Consider the following 23,946-nt stretch of genomic DNA (forward strand, 5'->3'; position numbering starts at 1 on the left):
GTTTTAGTTGCCATAGCTTAGTTTTCATTTAGTTTCCATTAACTCTCTCAGTGCTGCATCAGATCATAACGTGGTTAACATGGTTAACTCTTTCAGTGCTGGACCAGATCATTATAACATGGTTAACTCTTTCAGTGCTGCCTCAGATCATTATAACATGGTTAACTCTTTCAGTGCTGCCTCAGATCATTATAACATGGTTAACTCTTTCAGTGCTGGACCAGATCATTATAACATGGTTAACTCTTTCAGTGCTGCATCAGATCATTATAACATGGTTAACTCTTTCAGTGCTGCATCAGATCATTATAACATGGTTAACTCTTTCAGTGCTGCATCAGATCATTATAACGTGGTTAACTCTTTCAGTGCTGCATCAGATCATTATAACATGGTTAACTCTTTCAGTGCTGCATCAGATCATTATAACATGGTTAACTCTTTCAGTGCTGGACCAGATCATTATAACATGGTTAACTCTTTCAGTGCTGCATCAGATCATTATAACATGGTTAACTCTTTCAGTGCTGCATCAGATCATTATAACGTGGTTAACTCTTTCAGTGCTGGACCAGATCCTGGCGCAGCTCCAGCGCTTCCTGCTGCTCCTGGACGAGGAGCCGCTGAGCGCCGCGGCCGCCGCGGAGAAGAGTCTGCTGTCAGACCTGCTGCAGCGCCACAGCGCCCCCTATGGTAGGGAGGAGTTACTGCACGCACGCACGCACGCACGCGCACACACACACACACACACACACACACTGAGCTGCTGCAGCACCACAGCACCCCCTATGGTACTGAGGAGTTACTGCACGCACGTGCGCGCACGCATACTCATTTCTACGTCCGAGCATAGACATGGTAACGCCCCGCCTGCCTCTGATTGGCCTACAGACACTGAGCATAGACATGGTAACGCCCCGCCTGCCTCTGATTGGCCTACAGACACTGAGCATAGACATGGTAACGCCCCGCCTGCCTCTGATTGGCCTACCGACACTGAGCATAGACATGGTAACGCCCTGCCTGCCTCTGATTGGCCTACCGACACTGAGCATAGACATGGTAACGCCCCGCCTGCCTCTGATTGGCCTACAGACACTGAGCATAGACATGGTAACGCCCAGCCTGCCTCTGATTGGCCTACCGACACTGAGCATAGACATGGTAATGCCCAGCCTGCCTCTGATTGGCCTACAGACACTGAGCATAGACATGGTAACGCCCAGCCTGCCTCTGATTGGCCTACCGACACTGAGCATAGACATGGTAACGCCCAGCCTGCCTCTGATTGGCCTACAGACACTGAGCATAGACATGGTAACGCCCAGCCTGCCTCTGATTGGCCTACAGACACTGAGCATAGACATGGTAACGCCCCGCCTGCCTCTGATTGGTAGGATTAGTACGATATAATAAAAGAGAATGACAGAGAATGACAGCGACAGTAACTTTTATGTTTTGTATAAAGAGGCAAACTGTAATTGTACTGTAAAAAGGTCTCTTTTCCCTTGATCTTTTTTAGTATAATAGTATTAGTTAATTATTAGATTAATACACGATAATCAACACTAACACTTTAATTAGAACCGGAATTTACCCAAATCAAATCATACGTGTTTAATCAATCAATCATTCAATCAAAGCAAACGGAATAAACAATATTAGTTTGCGTCTTCTACAAAAATAAAAGACACACGCACACACACGCACACACACACACGCACGCACGCACGCACACGTACACACACGCGCACACACGCACGCGCGCACGCGCGCGCGCATTCACTCACTCACTCACTCACTCACTCACTCAATTTCTCCCCTGAGGGGGGGGGGGGGGGGGGGGGGTCACTTCCTCTGAACAGACGTTTATAAATAGCATTTCATTTCTTTGCAAATGAAATGAAATGTGTTTTCACGGAACCGTGCGTGCGTGCGTGCGTGCGTGCGTGCGTGCGTGCGTGCGTGCGTGCGTGCGTGCGTGCGTGCGTGCGTGCGTGCGTGCGTGCGTGCGTGCGTGCGTGCGTGCGTGCATCAGTGGCCGTGGCTCCAGCCTGTTTGGGTGAAATTCTCCTTTAATGTGTTTATGTGTCTAAAACCCAGAGGTTAAAGGAGCTTCACTACTTGATGTTTCTGAGCGCTGCTCCAATTACTGGCCGCGTGTGTCCCTATGTCTGTCGCTCCCAATTTGAATCTACGTGGTGTGTTAAAGCGTGTGCGTGCGTGTGTGGTGTGTGTGTGTGTGGTGTGTCCACCAGGGGGCGATGAGGAGTACATCTACATGAATAAAGTCACCGCCACTGGAAAGGAGAACGCAAACGGTAATTCATATGTTTTATGTAACGCCTTTATGCTTTACGCCGTGCACACGCGCACACGCACATGCACATGCACACACACGCACGCACACACGCACGCACCTTTACATAGATTGTGCATGGATACCAAACGACCCGCCCCTTTACCAACTCGCCCCCTACAGCGAAATGTTTTTATTTAGTTAACAGTTAATTTAGTATTTCCCTCCCTCTCTGAAATCTGAAATTATCTTGTATACAGATTTATTTGATTGTATAGTAGTCGATCTCTATACTCAGAATAACATGACACAGAGACGGTGCTTAATTAAGTTAACTTATGACCTTCTAGCAGTTAATTTCGTTTAATTAATCACATTTCTTCCATGTAGCCCATGTTTTGTAATGGCATCATTATTATGCCCGTGGACTTAACAATGATAAATTAATATGATAATACCTTTTATAGAATCACAAACATGAATTATGTTTGTTATTTACAACTAGGTAGAGTAGTGGGGCGACATGGAAAAAAGGCGACCGTACCTGTTTCCTTGTGCATTACATTCACCCATTCACACACTAAAAAAAATAATAAATCCAGTCCTGAAAAACGTTTGTAAATTGAATTTAACCCATTTTGACCTGAGATCAGATTCTAAAAATGTCTTCTACATCCTGACAGTTTTCTGAAAAAGCTATGTTTCTATGTCAATTTTTCAATTTTTCAAAAATAGCAGACCTACAAGCTCGTAGCGCGCCACTCGCTATGAGCTTGTAAATCTGCTATTTTTCAATAGCTAAATCATAACATAATGCTAACACCAAAAGGGGTTCCCGCCCAAAATTGGTTGATAGTCGCCTGGAAAATATAATTAGTTGGCTGTACACCGCTTATCCGTACCCGGGTCGCGGGGGCAACAGCTCCACCAGAGAGGGGTGGGGGGGGGGGGGGCAGAAACGTTAAGGACCCCTTAGTACTAGCAAAGACTTGGCTCAACATTTATAATATAATTCTATCATTCTATATTCTAGTATATATTCTATATGCTTTGTTGTTGCTACAATTTACAATTTAGGCATTTATCAGACGCTCTTAATCCAGAGCGATTTACATTTAAGCAATAACAAAAAAGCATGGCAATACATCACATGAAAGTAGTTATCATGAGACATGTGTAAGCTAAGAACGTAACAGTGGAATATAAACTATACATATAAACTATACATACTAGACTGTCTGTCGTTGGACATTGTTGCACATATTGAGACTCATTGATGAGCTGATTGATTGATTGATTTACAATGTACAATTTAGGCATTTATCAGACGCTCTTAATCCAGAGCGATTTACAATAAGCAAGAACAAAAAGCATGGCATCTTATTTGTTTTGCTAGGGAAATAAAGTGTATTATTTTATACGTATACATCATTGTTGTTTCCCTCTCCTGTAATGTCTGTGCTAACCCGGGGTTCAAAAGTTGGTCACAAAAAAAGAACAAAAAGCAGACAGACAGACAGACAGACAGACAGACAGACAGACATGAAAAGTAGTTATCATGAAACTTGCGTAAGCTAAGAACGTAACAGTGGAATATCTATGTAATGAAAAGGAACAACGTATTTTGAGACGGGGCTCGGCCGGCCAATTACATTACATTACATTACATTTGGGGGTCCTTGAAATGTAATAGTTTGAGAACCACAGAGACATGAGGACCACTGAGACATGAGGACCACTGAGACATGAGGACCACTGAGACACAGAGACATGAGGACCACTGAGACACAGAGACATGAGGACCACTGAGACACAGAGACATGAGGACCACTGAGACATGAGGACCACTGAGACACAGAGACATGAGGACCACTGAGACACAGAGACATGAGGACCACTGAGACACAGAGACATGAGGACCACTGAGACACAGAGACATGAGGACCACTGAGACATGAGGACCACTGAGACACAGAGACATGAGGACCACTGAGACACAGAGACATGAGGAACACTGAGACATGAGGACCACTGAGACACAGAGACATGAGGACCACTGAGACATGTGGACCACTGAGACATGAGGACCACTGAGACATTAGGACCACTGAGACATGAGGACCACTGAGACATGAGGACCACTGAGACACAGAGACATGAGGACCACTGAGACACAGAGACATGAGGACCACTGCGACACAGAGACATGAGGACCACTGAGACACAGAGACATGAGGACCACTGAGACACAGAGACATGAGGACCACTGAGACATGAGGACCACTGAGACACAGAGACATGAGGACCACTGAGACACAGAGACATGAGGACCACTGAGACATGAGGACCACTGAGACACAGAGACATGAGGACCACTGAGACACAGAGACATGAGGACCACTGAGACATGAGGACCACTGAGACACAGAGACATGAGGACCACTGAGACACAGAGACATGAGGACCACTGAGACATGAGGACCACTGAGACATGAGGACCACTGAGACAGACATGAGGACCACTGAGACACAGAGACATGAGGACCACTGAGACACAGATACATGAGGACCACTGAGACATGAGGACCACTGAGACATGAGGACCACTGAGACATGAGGACCACTGAGACATGAGGACCACTGAGACACAGAGACATGAGGACCACTGAGACACAGAGACATGAGGACCACTGAGACATGTGGACCACTGAGACATGAGGACCACTGAGACACAGAGACATGAGGACCACTAAAACACAGAGACATGAGGACCACTGAGACACAGAGACATGAGGACCACTGAGACATGAGGACCACTGAGACATGAGGACCACTGAGACATGAGGACCACTGAGACATGAGGACCACTGAGACATGAGGACCACTGAGACACAGAGACATGAGGACCACTGAGACACAGAGACATGAGGACCACTGAGACATGAGGACCACTGAGACACAGAGACATGAGGACCACTGAGACATGAGGACCACTGAGACATGAGGACCACTGAGACATGAGGACCACTGAGACATGAGGACCACTGAGACATGAGGACCACTGAGACATGAGGACCACTGAGACACAGAGACATGAGGACCACTGAGACATGAGGACCACTGAGACATGAGGACCACTGAGACATGAGGACCACTGAGACATGAGGACCACTGAGACATGAGGACCACTGAGACATGAAGACATGAGGACCACTGAGACATGAGGACCACTGAGACATGAGGACCACTGAGACACAGAGACATGAGGACCACTGAGACATGAGGACCACTGAGACACAGACATGAGGACCACTGAGACATGAGGACCACTGAGACACAGACATGAGGACCACTGAGACATGAGGACCACTGAGACATGAGGACCACTGAGACACAGAGACATGAGGACCACTGAGACATGAGGACCACTGAGACACAGAGACATGAGGACCACTGAGACATGAGGACCACTGAGACACAGAGACATGAGGACCACTGAGACATGAGGACCACTGAGACACAGAGACATGAGGACCACTGAGACATGAGGACCACTGAGACACAGAGACATGAGGACCACTGAGACACAGAGACATGAGGACCACTGAGACATGAGGACCACTGAGACACAGAGACATGAGGACCACTGAGACACAGAGACATGAGGACCACTGAGACATGAGGACCACTGAGACATGAGGACCACTGAGACATGAGGACCACTGAGACATGAAGACATGAGGACCACTGAGACATGAGGACCACTGAGACATGAGGACCACTGAGACACAGAGACATGAGGACCACTGAGACATGAGGACCACTGAGACACAGATACATGAGGACCACTGAGACACGGAGACATGAGGACCACTGAGACATGAGGACCACTGAGACACAGAGACATGAGGACCACTGAGACATGAGGACCACTGAGACACAGAGACATGAGGACCACTGAGACATGAGGACCACTGAGACACAGAGACATGAGGACCACTGAGACATGAGGATCACTGAGACACAGAGACATGAGGGTCATTTTGTCATGTTGTAGAATCTGGTCTCGTGTCTAAATGAGTGTTGAACATGCGTGGGAACCGTGCTGTAGTGCACGTGAAGACACACATGTGGGAAAAAAGGCACCACAGCCCCCCCCCCCCCCCCCCCCCCCCCCCGCAGCCCCCCTCCCCCCATTTCCTGTTTCGTCCTCAGTAGCTTCTGGGACCGCTGCTGTTTTATTTGGACAGCCGTGGGGGGGGGGGGGGGAGGGGGGAGGGGGAAGGAGGGAGGGGGGGGAGTACATCATGGAGCCCGACACCAAACCGCTACACTTTCGTTTTTACGCGTTTGCAGAAGCGTGGGTTTCGTTGTTTTAGAGAAATGAAGAAAAGTTGAGAGAGATGAAGCAGGGACCCCCTTAGAGGACCCCCTAGGGACCCCCTTAGAGGACCCCCTTAGCTGAGAGAGATGAAGCAGGGACCCCCTTAGCTGAGAGAGATGAAGCAGGGACCCCCTTAGCTGAGAGAGAGATGAAGCAGGGACCCCCTTAGCTGAGAGAGAGATGAAGCAGGGACCCCCTTAGCTGAGAGAGAGATGAAGCAGGGACCCCCATAGCTGAGAGAGAGATGAAGCAGGGACCCCCTTAGCTGAGAGAGAGATGAAGCAGGGACCCCCTTAGCTGAGAGAGAGATGAAGCAGGGACCCCCTTAGCTGAGAGAGATGAAGCAGGGACCCCCTTAGCTGAGAGAGAGATGAAGCAGGGACCCCCTTAGCTGAGAGAGAGATGAAGCAGGGACCCCCTTAGCTGAGAAAGAGATGAAGCAGGGACCCCCTTAGCTGAGAGAGAGATGAAGCAGGGACCCCCTTAGCTGAGAGAGATGAAGCAGGGACCCCCTTAGCTGAGAGAGAGATGAAGCAGGGACCCCCTTAGCTGAGAGAGATGAAGCAGGGACCCCCTTAGCTGAGAGAGAGATGAAGCAGGGACCCCCTTAGCTGAGAGAGATGAAGCAGGGACCCCCTTAGCTGAGAGAGAGATGAAGCAGGGACCCCCTTAGCTGAGAGAGAGATGAAGCAGGGACCCCCTTAGCTGAGAGAGATGAAGCAGGGACCCCCTTAGCTGAGAGAGAGATGAAGCAGGGACCCCCTTAGCTGAGAGAGAGATGAAGCAGGGACCCCCTTAGCTGAGAGAGATGAAGCAGGGACCCCCTTAGCTGAGAGAGAGATGAAGCAGGGACCCCCTTAGCTGAGAGAGAGAGATACAACGGGGACCCCCTAGCAATTATTCATACATATTTTCGCACGCACGCACACACTGCACTAAATAATGACTTTAGCATTCCACGGTGATCCTCTTAATTTCCTGTGTGTGTGTGTGTGTGTGTGTGTGTGTGTGTGTGTGTGTGTGTGTGTGTGTGTGTGTGTGTGTGTGTGTGTGTGTGTGTGTGTGTGTGTGTGTGTGTGTGTGTGTGTGTGTGTGTGTGTGTGTGTGTGTGTGTGTGTGTGTGTGTGTGTGTGTGTGTGTGGACAATCTGGATGCTTTCACTGTTGTCACTTCAAATAAGTCTGAGCCTACTGCGCACACACACGCACACGCACGCACGCGCACGCACGCGCGCGCGCGCATGGAATGCACACAGGCGTGGGACATGATGAATGACATCACCTAAAGATATATGAGAGCAAATACCTATAATTCTCATTCATTTATTGTCTCCACCATGAAGGCATGGGGAGAGAGTATGTTTTATTGTCTCCACCATGAAGGCATGGGGAGAGAGTATGTTTTATTGTCTCCACTATGAAGGCATGGGGAGAGAGTATGTTTTATTGTCTCCACCATGAAGGCATGGGGAGAGAGTATGTTTTATTGTCTCCACCATGAAGGCATGGGGAGAGAGTATGTTTTATTGTCTCCACCATGAAGGCATGGGGAGAGAGTATGTTTTATTTTCTCCACCATGAAGGCATGGGGAGAGAGAGTATGTTTTATTGTCTCCACCAGGCTGAAGGCATGGGGAGAGAGTATGTTTTATTGTCTCCACCATGAAGGCATAGGGAGAGAGTATGTTTTATTGTCTCCACCATGAAGGCATGGGGAGAGAGTATGTTTTATTGTCTCCACCATGAAGGCATGGGGAGAGAGTATGTTTTATTGTCTCCACCATGAAGGCATGGGGAGAGAGTATGTTTTATTGTCTCCACCAGGCCGAAGGCATGGGGAGAGAGTATGTTTTATTGTCTCCACCAGGCCGAAGGCACGGGGAGAGAGTATGTTTTATTGTCTCCACCAGGCCGAAGGCACAGGGAGAGAGTATGTTTTATTGTCTCCACCAGGCCGAAGGCACAGGGAGAGAGTATGTTTTATTGTCTCCACCAGGCCGAAGGCACAGGAAGAGAGTATGTTTTATTGTCTCCACCATGAAGGCATGGGGAGAGAGTATGTTTTATTGTCTCCACTATGAAGGCATGGGGAGAGAGTATGTTTTATTGTCTCCACCATGAAGGCATGGGGAGAGAGTATGTTTTATTGTCTCCACCATGAAGGCATGGGGAGAGAGTATGTTTTATTGTCTCCACCATGAAGGCATGGGGAGAGAGTATGTTTTATTGTCTCCACCATGAAGGCATGGGGAGAGAGTATGTTTTATTGTCTCCACCAGGCCGAAGGCATGGGGAGAGAGTATGTTTTATTGTCTCCACCAGGCCGAAGGCATGGGGAGAGAGTATGTTTTATTGTCTCCACCAGGCCGAAGGCATGGGGAGAGAGTATGTTTTATTGTCTCCACCAGGCCGAAGGCATGGGGAGAGAGTGTTTTATTGTCTCCACCAGGCCGAAGGCATGGGGAGAGAGTATGTTTTATTGTCTCCACCATGAAGGCATGGGGAGAGAGTATGTTTTATTGTCTCCACCATGAAGGCATGGGGAGAGAGTATGTTTTATTGTCTCCACCATGAAGGCATGGGGAGAGAGTATGTTTTATTGTCTCCACCATGAAGGCATGGGGAGAGAGTATGTTTTATTGTCTCCACCATGAAGGCATGGGGAGAGAGTATGTTTTATTGTCTCCACCAGGCCGAAGGCATGGGGAGAGAGTATGTTTTATTGTCTCCACCAGGCCGAAGGCATGGGGAGAGAGTATGTTTTATTGTCTCCACCAGGCCGAAGGCATGGGGAGAGAGTATGTTTTATTGTCTCCACCATGAAGGCATGGGGAGAGAGTATGTTTTATTGTCTCCACCAGGCCGAAGGCATGGGGAGAGAGTATGTTTTATTGTCTCCACCAGGCCGAAGGCACGGGGAGAGAGTATGTTTTATTGTCTCCACCAGGCCGAAGGCACAGGGAGAGAGTATGTTTTATTGTCTCCACCAGGCCGAAGGCACAGGAAGAGAGTATGTTTTATTGTCTCCACCATGAAGGCATGGGGAGAGAGTATGTTTTATTGTCTCCACTATGAAGGCATGGGGAGAGAGTATGTTTTATTGTCTCCACCATGAAGGCATGGGGAGAGAGTATGTTTTATTGTCTCCACTATGAAGGCATGGGGAGAGAGTATGTTTTATTGTCTCCACTATGAAGGCATGGGGAGAGAGTATGTTTTATTGTCTCCACCATGAAGGCATGGGGAGAGAGTATGTTTTATTGTCTCCACCATGAAGGCATGGGGAGAGAGTATGTTTTATTGTCTCCACTATGAAGGCATGGGGAGAGAGTATGTTTTATTGTCTCCACCATGAAGGCATGGGGAGAGAGTATGTTTTATTGTCTCCACTATGAAGGCATGGGGAGAGAGTATGTTTTATTTTCTCCACCAGGCTGAAGGCATGGGGAGAGAGTATGTTTTATTGTCTCCACCAGGCCGAAGGCATGGGGAGAGAGTATGTTTTATTGCCTCCACCAGGCTGAAGGCATGGGGAGAGAGAGTATGTTTCATTGTCTCCACCAGGCTGAAGGCATGGGGAGAGAGAGTATGTTTTATTGTCTCCACCATGAAGGCATGGGGAGAGAGTATGTTTTATTGTCATCATCCATGAAGGCCTGCAGAGAGAGTATGTTTTATTGTCTCCACCAGGCTGAAGGCATGGGGAGAGAGTATGTTTTATTGTCTCCACCAGGCCGAAGGCATGCAGAGAGAGTATGTTTTATTGTCTCCACCAGGCCGAAGGCCTGTGGAGAGTGTGTTTTGCACTGTGTTTGGTCGTCATTCACAACGGAGAAATACGCCAAGGTGTAAATCAGATGCGTAATGATTTCGTATTTATCCGTCCGATCAAGCTGCGATAAGCTCCCGTGTCATTCAGCGAAGGTGGTGTAATCAGTTAATTTGTGCGGATCGCCCGGTGTCGCCGGGGTAGAGTGCCTGGATGGTAACCGAAAGGTTGCCAGTTCGAACCCGGGCTCCCCCAGAGTTACTGTCGAAGTGTCCTTGAGCAAGACACTGAACCCCTAATTGCTTCCGATGTGCTAGTTGGTGCCTTGCATGGTTTCCCGCTGCCATCGGTGTATGAATGTGTGTGAATGGGTGAATGTAATGCACAATCTATGTAAAGGTGTGTGAATGTGTGTGAATGGGTGAATGTAATGCACCATCTATGTAAAGGTGTGTGAATGTGTGTGAATGGGTGAATGTAATGCACAATCTATGTAAAGGTGTGTGAAGGTGTGTGTGAATGGGTGAATGTAATGCACCATCTATGTAAAGGTGTATGAATGTGTGTGAATGGGTGAATGTAATGCACAATCTATGTAAAGGTGTGTGAATGTGTGTGAATGGGTGAATGTAATGCACCATCTATGTAAAGGTGTGTGAATGGGTGAATGTAATGCACAATCTATGTAAAGGTGTATGTATGTGTGTGTGTGTGAATGGGTGAATGTAATGCACAATCTATGTAAAGGTGTATGAATGTGTGTGAATGGGTGAATGTAATGCACAATCTATGTAAAGGTGTATGTGTGTGTGAATGGGTGAATGTAATGCACAATCTATGTAAAGCGCCTTGGATAAAGGCGCTATATAAATGCACCATTTACCATTTACCTTTTACGCCTCTTTCCCAAGAGATTCGCCTGATGTCGCCTGGTTTGATGGAACATCCACGCCATATAAGGCAACAGGAAATATCGAAATACGTCATTCCAATGAACGCGGTGCACGAGCTTGTAGAACAGTTAGTTTATAACTGAACGTTATAAAGTATAGGCTACACTCATAACCGACTGAACGTTATAAAGTATATCTCTTAGCCCCAATAAGTTCAATAAACTTAACATTTTAATGGAAAGTGGTTGCACAAACAATTGTTAAGTTATATAATTAAAAAAACTTGAGTGATGCTAACTAAAAAATAAAAAATCCTGAATTGAAGCATTTAAGTTAAATAAACTAAAATACTTTCTCAACTTAAAATCCTTTGTACTATAACTAAGAATGTTAAGTTCATTGCACTTAGTTTGCAAGGTTGATTTAATTCCTGAATGCTTCAATTCAGGAATTTTTATTTTTTAGTTAACAACACTCAAGTTTTATTAATTATTAATAAATTATTCAAATAATTATTCCACATCATAAATAAAACGAGCATATACACCATTACTTTGTTTATTTCAAACAATTTTATTTCAACAACTTCCAGATTTGTTTTTCATTTATTTTATCACTTTTATCTTCTATATCACATAATGACACTCTGGTTGAAAGTAGTTAATTAACTGTACTGTAGTAAAGACACAAGTGCACCACATTATGTTTAAAGTATACTGTGAATTGGCCACAACATATCCCTTATCTTTTCTTAACACTTTGATTGCTACAAGATCTCGACAGGCCTATTTGGATGTTGCTACCGTTTAACATTGCACAAAGGCCTTGTTCGGGGGCCCACAGCAAAATGTTCTCTTATAGCGAGAATCACACGCATACATCAAAAGAAAGCTGAACTTGTCCACTTCAATTTAAAAAATACATTTTGATTTTACCATGTTCCTTTCTGGAGATATTGACCTTTTTGCAACACCTGCATTTGCCTGGAAGTGGTTATCTTGAACAGCGAGCAGAGTTATGGATGGTTTAAAGTCAGAGACATTGACAGGCAGATATAAAATTGAACCCAATAAATATCCTATACATCCTATACACCGAATGAAAGCCCTGAATGTGTACTTTTACGAGGAAAAGAGTAAACATTGATCCCATGTACAGTTAGACAGTAATTGGTTATTGAATGCAGCTTGTGCCCACCAGATAACTTCAGAGAAGACATGGACGTGAACTCCTCAATATTCACAAAATAAGGCCTATAGCGACATATAAATACTATATACCGTATGAAACAGAAGACTCTCTGCTTTCATAAGAAAAAAACTTCTACTGTAGTAATAATAAAAATCACACCCATGTGAAGTGAGTGGTGCAACTCTGTCCCATATTCTGTTCTCTGCTTATTCAATACAGGTCGCTATATACGGACTGAGGCAGAAAGTCATGTAAACCTTTTATTTACAGTTTGGTCTGTAAACTTCTACTGTAATAATAAAAATCACACCCCTGTGAAGTGAGCGGTGCGACTGTTCTCTACAGTTGCACCGCGCAACTGTAGAGAACAGTTGCACCGCTCACTTCACAGGGGTGTGATTTTTATTATTACAGTAGAAGTTTACAGACCAAACTGTAAATAAAAGGTTTACATGACTTTCTGCCTCAGTCCGTATATAGCGAGCTGTAGTGAATAAGTACAGAACAGTTGCAACACTCACTTCACAGGGGTGTGATTTTTATTATTACAGTAGAAGTTTACAGACCAAACTGTAAATAAAAGGTTTACATGACTTTCTGCCTCAGTCCGTATATAGCGACCTGTATTGAATAAGCAGAGAACAGAATATGGGACAGAGTTGCACCACTCACTTCACATGGGTGTGATTTTTATTATTACTACAGTAGAAGTTTTTTTCTTATGAAAGCAGAGAGTCTTCTGTTTCATACGGTATATAGTATTTATATGTCGCTATAGGCCTTATTTTGTGAATATTGAGTTCGGGTCCATGTCTTCTCTGCAGTTATATCTGGTGGGCGCAATGTGCATCCACCCAGTAACCAATTTATGACACTGTACATGGGATCAATGTTTACTCTTTTCCTCGTAAAAGTACACATTCAGGGCTTTCATTCGGTGTATAGGATGTATAGCATATTTATTGTGTTTATTGTTATATCTGCCTGTCAATGTCTGACTATAAACCTTCATAACTCTGCATCCTTTAGATGATGATGATGATTCACTGCTTTCATTGTTTTGATCGCAGTAACATTGGGGGGGGGGGGGGGGGTCATGGGCACATTGGGCAGCAAAAGTCTTGATCGTACGGCTATAAAAAGTCCCATTCCACCGTTCGGTTCAGAACTAGTATAACGGTGAGACGCGTTGTCATCATGAGCTGATTTTGTTTTTCAAGCTAGTATAGGGAACATGCCTGGGCATGCACGGTTTAGGACGCGGAAAAGTTCGTTATACATTACACCCGGGTCGATTACGTCCCCGACGCGTTCATTGCGGTCTTATCACTACAATTATAATGAATAAAAAAGCGTTACAATCACACGTCTGAGCGATCTCCGATTATGACGGCTCTGCATGGCGATACGTGATCCACCAACGGTAGACTGTCTGTTGTCATGGCGGCCCCTCTCGATACTGTAGTTCGTTTGTTAGTTCGTAGTATTGTAGGCTCGGGGATCGTTTGGTCGCTACAGTATGAAGAAGTAAACATGCATCTGTCCATGTGTGTTGCCGATCTGGTGCAGAATCTGCAGATCATGTGTTAGGCAGCGTAACAGCGTTCCGTATGTTTTTTTCCGAGACATGAGCCCCCATCTCGCAAGGCCCTCCTCCTGCAGGAGAAACAGGAGGGGAGGGGGGAATCGAGTATAAAAGCCAATAGGTGGAGGAAAGCCTGGTGAGGCGAGGTTAGGTGAAATTTGATTCTTTTCACACACGGGCTACATCGGCATGGGCGCAACCATTTTAAACTGGTTTATACACGTAAAGCGGCCCGCCCTCCTGTTTTCAGGAGGGGAGGGTTTTTTTTTTTTTTGGTTTTTTTTTCTGATCACGTGAGCGGGACTAAGCAGCAATGATAGGGCGATGGTTCTTCATTGTCCGGGTGGGTAAAAAGATGAATGAAAGTATGCTATAAAAAAGTGATTGAAACGTATTGATACGTGATCCGCACCCGACGTTTGATTAATTGATAACGTATTGATACGCGATTCGCGTCGGCTGTGTTAATGTTTTAACAGTGGCAAAAACCATCTACTCTTCATGTCCTGGGACAATTCTGTTCAGAAGTTTAATTACAGTACTGTCCAGGTGTTGATGCACCATACATGTGAAGATGTAATGTCCAGGTGTTGATGCACCATACATGTGAAGATGTAATGTCCAGGTGTTGATGCACCATACATGTGAAGATGTAATGTCCAGGTGTTGATGCACCATACATGTGAAGATGTAATGTCCAGGTGTTGATGCACCATACATGTGAAGATGTAATGTCCAGGTGTTGATGCACCATACATGTGAAGATGTAATGTCCAGGTGTTGATGCACCATACATGTGAAGATGTAATGTCCCAGGTCATGAAGGGGAGACGATTTTTGCCTTTAAGAAAACTTGTATCATCAACAATATTTCAATGAATAACCTATCGGGTGGAAGCCTCATATGTCCAAAACAGCTGCTGCTGTATTTTAAATAGTGAAAATAGCTATTTTCACTATTTTAAATCTTCAAGCTCAGTGAAGATGTGACGCGTTGTGAGCTTGTAGATCACCTGTTATGAAAGTATGGCCTTAAAACATAAAAGGTTGCAATAAGGATTCTGCCTCAATATGGGGATACAAGGATTCTGCCTGACAGCAACAATATGGGGATACAAGGATTACCCTAACCCAATATGGGGATACAAGGATTACCCTAACCCAATATGGGGATACAAGGATTACCCTAACCCAATATGGGGATACAAGGATTACCCTAACCCAATATGGGGATACAAGGATTACCCTAACCCAATATGGGGATACAAGGATTCTGCCTCAATATGGAGATACAAGGATTCTGCCTGACAGCAACAATATGGAGTTACAAGGATTCTGCCTGACAGCAACAATATGGGGATACAAGGATTCTGCCTCAATATGGAGATACAAGGATTCTGCCTGACAGCAACAATATGGAGTTACAAGGATTCTGCCTGACAGCAACAATATGGGGAGACAAGGATTCTGCCTCAATATGGAGATACAAGGATTCTGCCTGACAGCAACAATATGGAGTTACAAGGATTCTGCCTGACAGCAACAATATGGGGATACAAGGATTCTGCCTCAATATGGAGATACAAGGATTCTGCCTGACAGCAACAATATGGAGTTACAAGGATTCTGCCTGACAGCAACAATATGGGGAGACAAGGATTCTGCCTGACAGCAACAATATGGGGAGACAAGGATTCTGCCTGACAGCAACAATATGGAGATACAAGGATTCTGCCTGACAGCAACAATATGGAGTTACAAGGATTCTGCCTGACAGCAACAATATGGGGATACAAGGATTCTGCCTCAATATGGAGATACAAGGATTCTGCCTGACAGCAACAATATGGAGTTACAAGGATTCTGCCTGACAGCAACAATATGGGGAGACAAGGATTCTGCCTGACAGCAACAATATGGAGATACAAGGATTCTGCCTGACAGCAACAATATGGAGTTACAAGGATTCTGCCTGACAGCAACAATATGGGGATACAAGGATTCTGCCTCAATATGGAGATACAAGGATTCTGCCTGACAGCAACAATATGGAGTTACAAGGATTCTGCCTGACAGCAACAATATGGGGAGACAAGGATTCTGCCTGACAGCAACAATATGGAGATACAAGGATTCTGCCTGACAGCAACAATATGGGGAGACAAGGATTCTGCCTGACAGCAACAATATGGAGATACAAGGATTCTGCCTGACAGCAACAATATGGGGATACAAGGACTCTGCCTGACGGCAACAATATGGGGAGACAAGGATTCTGCCTGACAGCAACAATATGGGGATACAAGGATTCTGCCTGACAGCAACAATATGGAGTTACAAGGATTCTGCCTGACAGCAACAATATGGGGAGACAAGGATTCTGCCTGACAGCAACAATATGGGGAGACAAGGATTCTGCCTGACAGCAACAATATGGAGATACAAGGATTCTGCCTGACAGCAACAATATGGAGTTACAAGGATTCTGCCTGACAGCAACAATATGGGGAGACAAGGATTCTGCCTCAATATGGAGATACAAGGATTCTGCCTGACAGCAACAATATGGAGTTACAAGGATTCTGCCTGACAGCAACAATATGGGGAGACAAGGATTCTGCCTGACAGCAACAATATGGAGATACAAGGATTCTGCCTGACAGCAACAATATGGAGATACAAGGATTCTGCCTGACAGCAACAATATGGAGTTACAAGGATTCTGCCTGACAGCAACAATATGGGGAGACAAGGATTCTGCCTGACAGCAACAATATGGAGTTACAAGGACTCTGCCTGACGGCAACAATATGGGGAGACAAGGATTCTGCCTGACAGCAACAATATGGGGATACAAGGATTCTGCCTGACAGCAACAATATGGGGAGACAAGGATTCTGCCTGACGGCAACAATATGGGGAGACAAGGATTCTGCCTCAATATGGGGATACAAGGACTCTGCCTGACAGCAACAATATGGGGAGACAAGGATTCTGCCCCAATATGGGGATACAAGGACTCTGCCTGACAGCAACAATATGGGGAGACAAGGATTCTGCCTGACGGCAACAATATGGGGAGACAAGGATTCTGCCTGACGGCAACAATATGGGGATACAAGGATTCTGCCTCAATATGGAGATACAAGGATTCTGCCTGACAGCAACAATATGGAGTTACAAGGATTCTGCCTGACAGCAACAATATGGGGAGACAAGGATTCTGCCTGACAGCAACAATATGGAGATACAAGGATTCTGCCTGACAGCAACAATATGGAGTTACAAGGATTCTGCCTGACAGCAACAATATGGGGATACAAGGATTCTGCCTCAATATGGAGATACAAGGATTCTGCCTGACAGCAACAATATGGAGTTACAAGGATTCTGCCTGACAGCAACAATATGGGGAGACAAGGATTCTGCCTGACAGCAACAATATGGGGAGACAAGGATTCTGCCTGACAGCAACAATATGGAGATACAAGGATTCTGCCTGACAGCAACAATATGGAGATACAAGGATTCTGCCTCAATATGGAGATACAAGGATTCTGCCTGACAGCAACAATATGGGGAGACAAGGATTCTGCCTGACAGCAACAATATGGGGAGACAAGGATTCTGCCTGACAGCAACAATATGGAGATACAAGGATTCTGCCTGACAGCAACAATATGGAGATACAAGGATTCTGCCTCAATATGGAGATACAAGGATTCTGCCTCAATATGGAGATACAAGGATTCTGCCTGACAGCAACAATATGGGGATACAAGGATTCTGCCTGACAGCAACAATATGGGGATACAAGGATTCTGCCTGACAGCAACAATATGGGGATACAAGGATTCTGCCTGACAGCAACAATATGGAGATACAAGGATTCTGCCTGACAGCAACAATATGGAGATACAAGGATTCTGCCTGACAGCAACAATATGGAGATACAAGGATTCTGCCTCAATATGGAGATACAAGGATTCTGCCTGACAGCAACAATATGGGGATACAAGGATTCTGCCTGACAGCAACAATATGGGGATACAAGGATTCTGCCTGACAGCAACAATATGGGGAGACAAGGATTCTGCCTGACAGCAACAATATGGAGTTACAAGGATTCTGCCTGACAGCAACAATATGGGGAGACAAGGATTCTGCCTGACAGCAACAATATGGGGAGACAAGGATTCTGCCTGACAGCAACAATATGGAGTTACAAGGATTCTGCCTGACAGCAACAATATGGGGATACAAGGATTCTGCCTGACAGCAACAATATGGGGATACAAGGATTCTGCCTGACAGCAACAATATGGGGATACAAGGATTCTGCCTGACAGCAACAATATGGGGATACAAGGATTCTGCCTGACAGCAACAATATGGGGAGACAAGGATTCTGCCTGACAGCAACAATATGGAGTTACAAGGATTCTGCCTGACAGCAACAATATGGGGAGACAAGGATTCTGCCTGACAGCAACAATATGGAGATACAAGGATTCTGCCTGACAGCAACAATATGGGGAGACAAGGATTCTGCCTGACAGCAACAATATGGAGTTACAAGGATTCTGCCTGACAGCAACAATATGGGGAGACAAGGATTCTGCCTGACAGCAACAATATGGAGTTACAAGGATTCTGCCTCAATATGGAGATACAAGGATTCTGCCTGACAGCAACAATATGGAGATACAAGGATTCTGCCTGACAGCAACAATATGGGGAGACAAGGATTCTGCCTGACAGCAACAATATGGGGATACAAGGATTCTGCCTGACAGCAACAATATGGGGAGACAAGGATTCTGCCTGACAGCAACAATATGGAGATACAAGGATTCTGCCTCAATATGGAGATACAAGGATTCTGCCTGACAGCAACAATATGGAGTTACAAGGATTCTGCCTGACGGCAACAATATGGAGATACAAGGATTCTGCCTGACAGCAACAATATGGAGTTACAAGGATTCTGCCTGACGGCAACAATATGGAGATACAAGGATTCTGCCTGACAGCAACAATATGGGGAGACAAGGATTCTGCCTGACGGCAACAATATGGGGATACAAGGATTCTGCCTCAATATGGAGATACAAGGATTCTGCCTGACAGCAACAATATGGAGTTACAAGGATTCTGCCTCAATATGGAGATACAAGGATTCTGCCTGACAGCAACAATATGGAGATACAAGGATTCTGCCTGACGGCAACAATATGGGGAGACAAGGATTCTGCCTCAATATGGAGATACAAGGATTCTGCCTGACAGCAACAATATGGAGATACAAGGATTCTGCCTCAATATGGAGATACAAGGATTCTGCCTGACAGCAACAATATGGAGATACAAGGATTCTGCCTCAATATGGAGATACAAGGATTCTGCCTGACAGCAACAATATGGAGATACAAGGATTCTGCCTGACAGCAACAATATGGGGAGACAAGGATTCTGCCTGACGGCAACAATATGGGGATACAAGGATTCTGCCTGACAGCAACAATATGGAGATACAAGGATTCTGCCTGACAGCAACAATATGGGGAGACAAGGATTCTGCCTGACGGCAACAATATGGGGATACAAGGATTCTGCCTGACAGCAACAATATGGAGATACAAGGATTCTGCCTGACAGCAACAATATGGGGAGACAAGGATTCTGCCTGACGGCAACAATATGGGGATACAAGGATTCTGCCTCAATATGGAGATACAAGGATTCTGCCTGACAGCAACAATATGGAGATACAAGGATTCTGCCTGACAGCAACAATATGGAGATACAAGGATTCTGCCTGACGGCAACAATATGGAGATACAAGGATTCTGCCTGACAGCAACAATATGGAGTTACAAGGATTCTGCCTGACAGCAACAATATGGGGAGACAAGGATTCTGCCTCAATATGGAGATACAAGGATTCTGCCTGACAGCAACAATATGGAGTTACAAGGATTCTGCCTGACAGCAACAATATGGAGATACAAGGATTCTGCCTGACAGCAACAATATGGAGATACAAGGATTCTGCCTGACAGCAACAATATGGAGATACAAGGATTCTGCCTGACAGCAACAATATGGAGTTACAAGGATTCTGCCTGACGGCAACAATATGGGGATACAAGGATTCTGCCTCAATATGGAGATACAAGGATTCTGCCTGACAGCAACAATATGGAGATACAAGGATTCTGCCTCAATATGGAGATACAAGGATTCTGCCTGACAGCAACAATATGGGGATACAAGGATTCTGCCTCAATATGGAGTTACAAGGATTCTGCCTGACAGCAACAATATGGGGATACAAGGATTCTGCCTCAATATGGAGATACAAGGATTCTGCCTGACAGCAACAATATGGAGATACAAGGATTCTGCCTGACAGCAACAATATGGAGATACAAGGATTCTGCCTGACAGCAACAATATGGAGTTACAAGGATTCTGCCTGACGGCAACAATATGGGGATACAAGGATTCTGCCTCAATATGGAGATACAAGGATTCTGCCTGACAGCAACAATATGGAGATACAAGGATTCTGCCTGACAGCAACAATATGGGGAGACAAGGATTCTGCCTGACAGCAACAATATGGGGATACAAGGACTCTGCCTGACGGCAACAATATGGGGAGACAAGGATTCTGCCTGACAGCAACAATATGGGGATACAAGGATTCTGCCTGACAGCAACAATATGGGGAGACAAGGATTCTGCCTGACGGCAACAATATGGGGAGACAAGGATTCTGCCTCAATATGGGGATACAAGGACTCTGCCTGACAGCAACAATATGGGGAGACAAGGATTCTGCCCCAATATGGGGATACAAGGACTCTGCCTGACAGCAACAATATGGGGAGACAAGGATTCTGCCTGACGGCAACAATATGGGGAGACAAGGATTCTGCCTGACGGCAACAATATGGGGAGACAAGGATTCTGCCTCAATATGGGGATACAAGGACTCTGCCTGACAGCAACAATATGGGGAGACAAGGATTCTGCCTGACAGCAACAATATGGGGAGACAAGGATTCTGCCTGACAGCAACAATATGGGGAGACAAGGATTCTGCCTGACAGCAACAATATGGGGAGACAAGGATTCTGCCTGACAGCAACAATATGGGGAGACAAGGATTCTGCCTGACAGCAACAATATGGGGAGACAAGGATTCTGCCTGACAGCAACAATATGGGGAGACAAGGATTCTGCCTCAATATGGGGATACAAGGACTCTGCCTGACAGCAACAATATGGGGAGACAAGGATTCTGCCTGACAGCAACAATATGGGGATACAAGGACTCTGCCTGACAGCAACAATATGGGGAGACAAGGATTCTGCCCCAATATGGGGAGACAAGGATTCTGCCTGACAGCAACAATATGGGGATACAAGGATTCTGCCTCAATATGGGGATACAAGGACTCTGCCTGACAGCAACAATATGGGGAGACAAGGATTCTGCCCCAATATGGGGAGACAAGGATTCTGCCTGACAGCAACAATATGGGGAGACAAGGATTCTGCCTGACAGCAACAATATGGGGAGACAAGGATTCTGCCTGACAGCAACAATATGGGGAGACAAGGATTCTGCCTGACAGCAACAATATGGGGAGACAAGGATTCTGCCTGACAGCAACAATATGGGGAGACAAGGATTCTGCCTGACAGCAACAATATGGGGATACAAGGACTCTGCCTGACAGCAACAATATGGGGAGACAAGGATTCTGCCTGACAGCAACAATATGGGGATACAAGGATTCTGCCTGACAGCAACAATATGGGGAGACAAGGATTCTGCCTGACGGCAACAATATGGGGAGACAAGGATTCTGCCTCAATATGGGGATACAAGGACTCTGCCTGACAGCAACAATATGGGGAGACAAGGATTCTGCCCCAATATGGGGATACAAGGACTCTGCCTGACAGCAACAATATGGGGAGACAAGGATTCTGCCTGACGGCAACAATATGGGGAGACAAGGATTCTGCCTGACGGCAACAATATGGGGAGACAAGGATTCTGCCTCAATATGGGGATACAAGGACTCTGCCTGACAGCAACAATATGGGGAGACAAGGATTCTGCCTGACAGCAACAATATGGGGAGACAAGGATTCTGCCTGACAGCAACAATATGGGGAGACAAGGATTCTGCCTGACAGCAACAATATGGGGAGACAAGGATTCTGCCTGACAGCAACAATATGGGGAGACAAGGATTCTGCCTGACAGCAACAATATGGGGAGACAAGGATTCTGCCTGACAGCAACAATATGGGGAGACAAGGATTCTGCCTCAATATGGGGATACAAGGACTCTGCCTGACAGCAACAATATGGGGAGACAAGGATTCTGCCTGACAGCAACAATATGGGGATACAAGGACTCTGCCTGACAGCAACAATATGGGGAGACAAGGATTCTGCCCCAATATGGGGAGACAAGGATTCTGCCTGACAGCAACAATATGGGGATACAAGGATTCTGCCTCAATATGGGGATACAAGGACTCTGCCTGACAGCAACAATATGGGGAGACAAGGATTCTGCCCCAATATGGGGAGACAAGGATTCTGCCTCAATATGGGGATACAAGGACTCTGCCTGACAGCAACAATATGGGGATACAAGGACTCTGCCTGACAGCAACAATATGGGGATACAAGGATTCTGCCTGACAGCAACAATATGGAGTTACAAGGATTCTGCCTGACAGCAACAATATGGGGAGACAAGGATTCTGCCTGACAGCAACAATATGGAGATACAAGGATTCTGCCTGACAGCAACAATATGGAGTTACAAGGATTCTGCCTGACAGCAACAATATGGGGATACAAGGATTCTGCCTCAATATGGAGATACAAGGATTCTGCCTGACAGCAACAATATGGAGTTACAAGGATTCTGCCTGACAGCAACAATATGGGGAGACAAGGATTCTGCCTGACAGCAACAATATGGAGATACAAGGATTCTGCCTGACAGCAACAATATGGGGAGACAAGGATTCTGCCTGACAGCAACAATATGGAGATACAAGGATTCTGCCTGACAGCAACAATATGGGGATACAAGGACTCTGCCTGACGGCAACAATATGGGGAGACAAGGATTCTGCCTGACAGCAACAATATGGGGATACAAGGATTCTGCCTGACAGCAACAATATGGAGTTACAAGGATTCTGCCTGACAGCAACAATATGGGGAGACAAGGATTCTGCCTGACAGCAACAATATGGGGAGACAAGGATTCTGCCTGACAGCAACAATATGGAGATACAAGGATTCTGCCTGACAGCAACAATATGGAGTTACAAGGATTCTGCCTGACAGCAACAATATGGGGAGACAAGGATTCTGCCTGACAGCAACAATATGGGGATACAAGGATTCTGCCTCAATATGGAGATACAAGGATTCTGCCTGACAGCAACAATATGGAGTTACAAGGATTCTGCCTGACAGCAACAATATGGGGAGACAAGGATTCTGCCTGACAGCAACAATATGGAGATACAAGGATTCTGCCTGACAGCAACAATATGGAGATACAAGGATTCTGCCTGACAGCAACAATATGGAGTTACAAGGATTCTGCCTGACAGCAACAATATGGGGATACAAGGATTCTGCCTGACAGCAACAATATGGAGATACAAGGATTCTGCCTGACAGCAACAATATGGAGATACAAGGATTCTGCCTGACAGCAACAATATGGGGATACAAGGATTCTGCCTGACAGCAACAATATGGGGAGACAAG

General features: G+C 45.7%; 1 protein-coding gene across 1 annotated transcript in view; it reads left to right on the forward strand.

The window, feature by feature from the left end:
- LOC306919625 (actin filament-associated protein 1-like 2) overlaps positions 1-23,946 on the forward strand; it is a gene marked incomplete at its 3' end in the record, with an annotated part of 85,903 nt that overhangs the window by 34,730 nt on the left and 27,227 nt on the right. The window contains exons 2-3 of the mRNA XM_079532381.1: positions 565-693; positions 2,259-2,321. Coding sequence (XP_079388507.1) covers positions 565-693; positions 2,259-2,321 — 192 coding nt within the window. The remainder of the gene's footprint in view (positions 1-564; positions 694-2,258; positions 2,322-23,946) is intronic.

Source organism: Electrona antarctica (genome assembly GCF_951216825.1).
Source record: "Electrona antarctica genome assembly, contig: scaffold_296, whole genome shotgun sequence".
Taxonomy (NCBI): Eukaryota; Metazoa; Chordata; class Actinopteri; order Myctophiformes; family Myctophidae; genus Electrona; species Electrona antarctica.